Source organism: Trichosurus vulpecula, chromosome 2, assembly GCF_011100635.1.
Source record: "Trichosurus vulpecula isolate mTriVul1 chromosome 2, mTriVul1.pri, whole genome shotgun sequence".
Lineage (NCBI taxonomy): Eukaryota > Metazoa > Chordata > Mammalia > Diprotodontia > Phalangeridae > Trichosurus > Trichosurus vulpecula.
Window position 1 is genome coordinate 188,785,058 of NC_050574.1, and position 9,540 is coordinate 188,794,597.

A 9,540-nucleotide genomic window follows, 5' to 3' on the forward strand; every position below is an offset into this window, starting at 1 on the left:
TTCCCATTTTGCCTAAACAAGGGTTCTTCACCTTTTTTTTGTGCAATAGGTACCATTAACAGTCAGGTCAAACTTATGGACCCCATCTCAGAACAATATTTTAATACATAGGATTATAAGGAAAACCAATTATATTAAAATAGTTATCTATATATGTATGTGCACATATACACATACATGGGTATATGAAATATACATGTACATATGTACATATATACACAGATATCCACACACATACATATATATATATATATGTGTGTGTCTTTATCTGCCTATATCTATCTAGCTATCTATCCCAAGTTAATGGACTTCAGGTTAACAATCCTTAGTGAAAAGCATACCATTGTTCCACCTTCCTTCCCTGCTTTTCTCTCCTTATGCATTCCACTATCTCGTCCTCATTCAAGATTTCCTTGATATACATTTCCTCCCTTTCTCTTCCTTGGAGATGTATTTTAGTAGTGTGCTGATTCACACAGTTACCACCTGCATTCAGGGTCAGAAAAGTCTCAAGGTCCTCCTTTAGCTGCCTCTGCCCTTGCCCCATTAAGGAGCAGCTGCACAGAACTATGGATCCTTTGCGGCTCCTAAGATCTGAAAGCTCCTTAAAGGAGAGGAAACAGGATTCTGAAAAGGAACCTGGTGGAAGGAAGCATGAGTTATTTCAAAGCCCATATGGGTTGAATACTCTGTTTAGGAGAATTTTTGTCTCACATTGTCCTTCTCACCCTATTTAGGCAGCCTGAATTATTTCCAAGTCAAGTTATGGGAGAGATGGCCATAGGACTGTGTATATATTAAAAATGTAAATCAAGATTACCTAGCCTAACACTATCACCTTTTTAAAAGTATTAATGTCTTTTATTTTTTATCATCTGCATTTCCCAAAATATGTCTCTTAACCTAATCCTGCCAGAGAGAGCATCTCTATAACAAAAGCAAACAAAATATTCAAATAGATCTGTGATCACTTCACTCCAGGAATTCCCTCCAATGATGCAGATTGCCCCTCCTGTTCAATGTCTTTCCAAAAGTTTTCTACAGAGTGTCTCCCTCATTGTGCTGAGGGCCTTCTCCCGACATCTTGAAGGTACCAGTAGAGTATTCTGGCTGTCCATACCTCACTCTTACTACATGAAAGTCTATCTTCTCTGTCAAATAATTCATTGATAATATCCATTATTCTTCTTCCTCAGAAATTTCTCTTTAGCTTTATGTTGCAGCCTGTTCACAACTACTACATGCCTTTCCATCACCCTCTGTGTGATGCTCATCTTGAGATCTTTGGAGGCAGTGTTCTTCCAGGTCTTGCTGCCTCACGGCAAAATCAGTAAAATGTTTGTACTGAAAAGCTGACCATTTGTTGTTATGGAAATCTTGGGATGAGTAAAAGTATAACCCATAATGAAGAATAAAATCAACTGAGTCTGACATTCTATGCAATGTTCCATAACCCTATTGCTTCTCTGCAAAGTAGAGAAGGGAAGCGCATTCTCATATTTTTCCACTGGGTTCAAGCTTGGTCACTAAAATTTCACTCCATTTAGTTTTGATTGTTTTCCATCTCTATAATTTTACATTTGAGGTTAAAGGTTTTATTTGTCATTTATTTATTTGTTTGTTTGTTTGTTTTGCTTCTAGCAAAGTCACCTGTGGAGTAGGACACGGAGCTTGGAATTAGAATTCAGGTCTTTAAAATCGAAATCTATTGTTCTTCACACTAAGCCATGCTATCTCTCTGACTTAGTGGATCTATACTAGCCTCCAATTTTTAGGATTCTGTGATGATCATTATCCTACCTGCTAAACTGATTTACCAGAGACATAGGTGGCTTCCCCTATTCTTTGCTGGTAGCAAAGTTCCAGAAATGTAATGTCTTTTAAGTAAAAGGAAAAGCTAGCATACCTCTACCTTCTTTCATTTACCTACTCTTTTCTTCTTCCTTAGAAAAGTTAAGGGGATATAGTTCACTTCTTTCTTAATAAGTTTCCAAAGAGGAGCTTCCAGATCAGAGATCCCATGGCACAAACCTGGAGAAAGTACAGAGCTAGCCACCCTTTCAACTTTGGGTTCCTACTATCAGCACTGGGAAATAGGATTGTTTTATGATATACCCCTGTTTACTCAAGAAGTCAGTTGGCACAAGGTGCCTAAGGCTTTTGTTATTGAGTCATTTTTCAGTCATGTCTGACTCTCCGTGACCCCATTTGGGGTTTTCTTGGCAGTGGTTTGCCATTTCCTTCTCCAGATCATTTTAAAGATGAGGAACTGAGGCAAACAGGATTAATTGACTTGTCCAGGGTCACACAGCTGGTAAGTGTCTGAGGTCAAATTTGAACTCAGGAAGATGAGTCTTCCTGACTCCAGGCCCAGCATTCTATCCATTGTTCCATCCAGCTACCTACATGCCTAAGGCAGAGGTACCCCAATATTGTAATTATTATTCATAGGAAACTTCTTTCACTGTGCCTATTATCTTACATACTGGTTTCTTACAGAAATGTCAGTTATTTTCCTGAGTCAATTTCATTTGAGTAGTAAATATCTGTATGCTGGAATTTGGAAGTTATTGAATTTTTTAAAAAAAGGTATTAATAAGCTATATTTAAACAAGAGCTGTCATTCAAAGGTTCCTTCTTAACTGTGGTACCCCGAGCAAATCACAGACTCTCCGGGCATCAATCTGCAGCTATAAAATAAGGCTCTTGGACATCTAAGGTTCTTCCTTCCAGGTTTTAAGATTCTATGATTATGCTTTCTTTGCATGAGCAGTGTTCTCTTAGGAAGATAACAACCTATCTCGAAAACTTCAGCTGGCAAAAAAAAAATCTTCATTGAAACTATCTATTCTAAAGTTACCAACAGCAATGAAGGCATCACAAACTAATCTTAATTGACAGCTCATCTTATTTTTGGCCTTTGGAAGCTAAGGACAGTAATTTCTTCTGTGACAATCAAAGCATTATCTTATGACAGCCAAAACTATTCAAAAGGATTATATTTTTAGAGATGGGAGGGACCCTAAAGACCATCTAATTCAAACCTCTTCTGTCCTCTCTCATTTTACACATCAGGAAATTGAGGGACAGAGAGATTAAAATAACAAATCTGGGACTTGAATGTAGGTCTCCTATCTCAGAATCCAGTGTTCTTCCCACTATAAATGCCCTAAAAATATTTTGTCCTAAAATGTTTATCCCTGACCATACTTTTCCATGTGTTGTTAAGTAACTACAAATTAGGAATTCTTACCACTTCTTAAAGTCTTATTTTTCCCAGAAGAAAAATACCCAGGTCTATGAGGGAACTTTAGCATCCACTGCGGCAACAGAGGAGTTGGCTCTGTGAGAAGAAATGGCCTTTGGGTTGTCAGGTTTCCTAAGCCTAGTGGGAAAGCCCCAGGCAGTCTTGCTGTATCCCCTCTTCCTGCTCCCAGTTGTGATGCAGGAAATCGAACCCACTATCTCTAGCAGACTCAATGGAACCATTTCCTTAATGAAACCCCACTGCAGTCCCACAAGCTGAGCCAGAGCCCTTCCTTTCAAGTCCTTCCTCAATTACTCCTATCCCTCTTATTTCCTTTCACTCTCTCAGCCTGGCATAAAATCCAGTAATTTAATCAGCAGCAGCTTGCAGTTTCCAAGCCACCCAAGAGTGTGAGGAGTGAACAATTGTTCTGGAAAGCAGCAGGCATGATATGTTGTCCTTCCCACACAGCCTTCCCTAAAACATTATGACCACTGAGTAGATTATTCTGTCCTTTGAAGCATCTGAACCATACTCAGAGTATCAAAACAAATATCCAATAGTCATGAACATTTTTTTCTAAATTGAAGTTAAAAATCTGATTGAATCTCAGTTGGTCTTCCCCTAGTGACAAATACATTGAAAGACAAAATTTTAAGTAGTATTCAAACAACATGGGTATTTTTCATTAATACTACTGAATTACATTTTGATTCCCATGACTGAGTCATTTTCTATCCATCTCTCTCCTCATTCTATATATGTGCAAAGCTAATATAAAAAGAAAATATGCATGTTAATGGGAATAACTTTGTCATATATTATATTAAACCTTAGGATTAAAATTTTACTTTTTCAAACACAAAATGCCCCAATCAAAGTAAACAGTAAAAATGGATAAAAACTTTGGTATTTAGGTAACAGTAGTTTAGAATGCGTTTCTTTAATGACATTGTTTTTAATCCATTTTTTAATCCTTTTTTAATCCATTTAAAAAGCATTTTCTCCAACATGTCATTTTCAACACTTATAATAGTGTCCCCAAAGTAAATGAAGTCATGTCTTGAAAGCTTCCTTAATACTGTAAGGTAGAACAAAGCACTCTCTTTTTAAAAATAAGATAAGCCATACAATGTAGACTAAACTTGGCATTAGAGGCTCAGTCCCCCAACCCCACCCCAAAGAAACTCTAACTAGAAAGTTATTTTGAGATCAAATATGTGAACTTTTATGATATTCTACTCCCTCCTCCTCCCCAGAGTTGAAGTATATACAGATAGAGAGAGACAGAGACAGAGAGTGAGTCTATACTTAAGAAAATGTTACTTTTCTACATACTAGAGAAGAAACTACTGCTATCATTTAATATTAGAATTTATAACAAAGTGTTTCAGTCACCTTTGCATGGCCATTATTTGAACCCATCATAAAAGTGAAGCATAGAGTAAGATCTGCCCACATTCTATGTGGCAAGGCAGGATAAGCATGGCTTATAGATTAATGATATCATAGACACAAGTCTCAGAAATATAAATCTCAAATGTGCAATTAATAAGAAGAGGGCATTTAAATACATTTCCCAGAGCTTTCCTTTTGTGGGATGGATTAATGACATTGTAAAATGCATTAACTAAAGCACAAATCAACTTCTAGGAGAGAGATGCCTTTATGAAACACCTGTAAAGAGTGTAGGTTACAAGATACTGAACTGCTGCAATCTGTTGTGTGCAGTTTTTGAAGTTCAACTCAAATCTTAGGAATCTCTTTTTTGTTTCCATTAGTATATGAGGGAGAGAAGGGACAGTTAATATACAAAACAGAGCAAAAATTACTCCAACCTTAAAATTTAGTTCTCTTTTGATTTGGAAATCATGGTTCATTTTAATCTAGTATTTAATTTACTTGAACATTCATTATAGTTTCCCACATTGACTTCACCGAATTCTCAATTCTAGTATCTGACATTCAGTATCAGCTAAACATATATAGCCTTAAAACTATAAACATCTCCAGGATCTTTCTTCTTTAAAGGTTAACTTTAAAATAAAAATAAAATATTTCCATCTTTTATTTCCAGGTGTAATACCTGAAAGGTTAGGAAATAAACCTTTAGCTAATGGTAAGAAAGAAAGAAAATTTCTAATTTTTTTAAAAGAAAAAAACCACGCCATCAAAAAAAACTCGTATACAAGGTTGCAATGTACTAGGATTTTCGAGGTTTTCTATTCTTTTATTAGAGATATCCTATTCTTTTTTATTTTTGTTGTTTTCCAGGGTGTTAGAAGAAGATAATGGGAAATCAAAGCTGATATTTACACCATAAGATGCAAAGCCAACTAGAGAAACTTTGGAGCATGCTGCACCAGGTATGATGATCAGAGGTGAGACCGCAAGTTTTTAAAAGTAAGAAATAACATAGTCCCTCACCATGACAACTTTTTGTTGCAAATTCTTCTCACTGAATATATATTTTTAAAGACATGAAAAGGACACAATATTTCTGGCCACCTAAAGTAAAACTAGTGAAATTTAAAAGGGGATGCTGCCCAATATCTATACAAATTATAAAGATCGATTCTTTCTAAGTGATTAATTAATGAGTGCAAATAGAACTTGATCTTCATGTAACAGACAACTTTTGGAAAAGAAAAAGATGTTGCTAGGAGCACAAAACAGAATGTTCAATATACTACAGTTATTTTGGGAATTTCCCTAACCTTTATAGCACTCTTAGACCTAACAAAGTATTCCTGGCTCCCAGTTTAATAGTTTAACCAGTCTAATTGGAATTATTACTTGTTATTCAGATCTGACAGTCTAGTCTTCCCACTGAGAATATTCAACTGTTACTGCCTTCTATCTGGGTCTAAGATTAATGAGCATCCCCTCCTCTATATTGCTATATTGACACCCCTCCCTATGAAGTTTCATATTGATTTTTACTATTTCTTCTTGCCAAGCAAAGGAGTCTCTTAGAGGTGGGCCCCTTGCCTTCTCCAAGAAGCCAGAGAATCCCTTCAGCCTTTAGATGTTGGAAAGGGAGAAGTAAAGCACAAATAACCCCAAACCTGTCTTAACCTTCTTTGAGAGTCTGGGACTTTACATTCATTACATTAACTCTCCTTTACATTCTTGACCCCCAAGTTCTCTGGCCACCTGACTTTAATTCCCTAGAAGTACTGATTTTGGAGATGCATTTGATCTCAAAGATGAACTTGTACATCTAACTTCTAAGAAGGAATTTGGCCATTTACTGAATTCTATTCATTCCTTCCACCACTAAAATCCTACTTCTACTCCTCTTGCTTAAAAAGACAGTATGAGAAGTGACCCTGGTATTCTTGAAGGCTATGCCGGCAGAATATAAGTGCTGGAATATAAATTCATCCAAGCTAGAGATGGGGACAGACTGTCCTCCGGGGACCAGCCTACTTAAGTTTGGAGAATATCATTAGTGGCTTGGCTACCAAGTGATAATTTTATTTTTCCCTTTCGCCACGGAAACTTATGAATATACTTTGCTAAGGTATTGCTGGGTTGCATTCTGCATTGATGTGGGGAGTACCAACACCAGTGAAACTGAGGATCTCTGAAATCTTAAAGCAAGTATATGTCGCCCAGTTCAGTGAAAAATATGAGTCTGGGGCTGTAATACTGAAGAGTAACCAAGTCTGCAAGGAACTTTTCGTTTCTGACTAGGATTGCAATTGAATCATTCCTTTTAACAGTAGTTGAGAAAGAACTAACCAGTACTCCTAAGACAAGATAACGGGTTGAGGTCTCCAAGCGCTGGGGTCTGTCTCCACTGACAAACTCAGCCGCGGCTCAGTGATGACACGACTAACAGTTTCAGTAAAAACTCCTGGGATCAGTCAGGCACTGTTAACAGAACCACGGAGACCTCTTGCCTTCTCTGATCCAATTCTAAGTCTGGGGTCTTGGGGAAGTTTAGATACTCTGGAAAAACATTTGGGTCTCCTCCAGTAATGAGTCTGGCAAACTAAACGGGTTTGGTTCCTACCCTTCCTTCCCTGTGTCCCAACTTCCAACCCAACCTAATTTAGCTCAGAGAGAATTTCTGGATTAGCTCGACTAAGTCCAGAGATAACCCGTAACCCCGTACCATGTGCAGCCCCAAGCCTAAGCCCGGAGGGAGCACGCTATCCCTGGTTTGGACGCCACGCCACGGCGCTCCCCTTGGGGCTGAGAAAAGCCAGGTGGAGAAGAGAGGGAGGCGGGGCAGGGACTCCGGGGTTTGGAGTGGTGGGAGACGGGCCACTGAGACTTGGGTACTCAGCTCTTGAGAACTGGAGGTCCCAGAGCCAACCACCCTTGATTCATGACTTGCGACAACTCCCAGCTCCATAGACAATTAGGAGCGGAAACCAAGGCGCAAGTTCAGTAGTTTTGAGACGGAGAAGGAGTCCCCTGTCTCACTGCCCAGTTTGCCTGCCTGCCTCCTTTCTACTTGTGGCCTCTCAAACTTCCACACCTGCCGCCCCAGTATATCCCAGCAACCTCACCTTCCGGTTTTCTCTTGGAAGTGGCTTGGAACCCATTACTCTTCCTCATTTCAGTTCCTCTTCCCCTGTTCTCCGTATACCCTCCCTTCTCCATCCTCCAGTCCTTCTGCCACTACTGCCCTTGGCAGGCAGGCCGGCGGCCGGCCGGGAACTCTTACCTGTGAGAAGCAGACAGCCCAGTAGGACCGAGAGCGCGGCCCCGGTGACCACCCAGCTGAACATGGTAAGGGACGCGGCAAGGTGGGTAGATGTCTGTCCCTTCTTTTCCCAGAGGCGCCAATAAATAAAGCCGGATGGGCCCCCTTGCGCTCCGGCTCAACTCCGCCAGTGCCTTCGGTTCCTGGTGCTCAAAGTTTCTCCGTCGCGCTAGGCAGCGTGGCTGCTCGGGCCCAGGAAAAGCGTAACCATCCAATTCTTAACTCCCAAACCCGCGCCTGCCTCCAATCGTCTTGGCCGAGTGCCCCGGGAGCCCGCTGCGGCGTCTACGGGACGCGTGCTGCTCTCCTCTGCCACCGCAGCCGCGGCAGTCTTTGCTGCTGCTGCTGCCGCCGCTGCTGCTGCCTCCGCCGCCGCCGCCGCCAAGGAGGAAAAGAGGGAGTGTCCGCGGGGTGCGCTCCTTTTAGCCTCCTGCGGACATCAATTCGGAGCCGAGCAACGGGCGGGGGCGATTTATAACCTTTCCCCCATCCGATCTCCCTCCTCCCTTGGGCACCTCCTTCCCGTGACGTCAAGGGGTCCCCCACCCCCTTTTATCCGCCTCCAGGACACCCCCCACCCACTTCTTTCTTCCTCTTGGGACCTGCAGCGACGCACCCACTTCCCGGCCTTTCTGCTGCTCGCTGAGGTCCAGGAGAGGAAAGCAGACTAGAGGACAGGAGAAGAGAGGAGAGGGAGGAGGGTTGGGCAGCCGGTAGCTGCGCTTCCAACACTCATCCAGCCCAAGAAGCCAGCACACAGGTCTTTCCTTCCCCCGCCCTCTATACCCATCTCATCCCGTCCGGTCCAGTCCAGTCACACCCGGAGCAGGAGATTTCATACAGCCTCTCTCTACCTCCAACTTACTAGGAACCTGACAGAAACTGCAAAGAGGCGACGGCAAAGATGAAGCCAGATTCAAACTTGGTTTCTTTGGACCCCTTCACCATTCTTCTTTATTTCCCCCTCCCCCCTTCCTAATGTTCAGAAAATCCAAACTGCCCTATTCCCAGCCTTCAGCTTCCCAGCAGTGACTGCTAAGCTCCTTCCACCTTCCCTCTCAAATCTACCCTCGCAACACTTGGGTATCCTTGGCACATTTTAATTGAAACAATTGGTCTTCTTTCCACTCTCACCCTCCACTCTACCCCCCAATCTTTTCCACTCCAACCAAATTACGGTTATTCATAAGTATCATCTACTATTGCTGGGTGACGTACTCTGTAGGCTTGGAACCCGGAGCGAGAACTGGCGGCCAGTGCTTTGGCTAGGACTGGACAACCCAACGTGCCAAATTGCCTCGTTTGGGGTACCTTCTATGTGAGCGGGCTCTATTCAAGAAGACAGCGAAGCATCTGGTTCTCCTTCAGTCCGCAAAGATGTACTGAACCCAGCAACACTACTTTCAAAAAGCCGAAATGCCATAATCGCTGTAAAAAGGAAAGGGCTGTCCACAGATGCCTGTGAGAACTAAGTGGCTTGATCTTTATCAAATGCCTTGATTAAGGACAGATTCTCCTAGGTCCTTCCTTGCAAGAAGAATTCCTTTGTTATTTTTTTAACTAAATTCTGTTG

At 41.5% G+C, this 9,540-nt stretch overlaps 1 protein-coding gene across 1 annotated transcript in view; it reads right to left on the minus strand.

Moving 5' to 3' along the window:
- Positions 1-8,304, minus strand: part of FLT1 (fms related receptor tyrosine kinase 1) — a 194,570-nt gene extending 186,266 nt beyond the window's left edge. The window contains exon 1 of the mRNA XM_036744332.1: positions 7,929-8,304. Coding sequence (XP_036600227.1) covers positions 7,929-7,992 — 64 coding nt within the window. The 5' untranslated portion in view covers positions 7,993-8,304. The remainder of the gene's footprint in view (positions 1-7,928) is intronic.
- Positions 8,305-9,540: the final 1,236 nt, after the last annotated feature.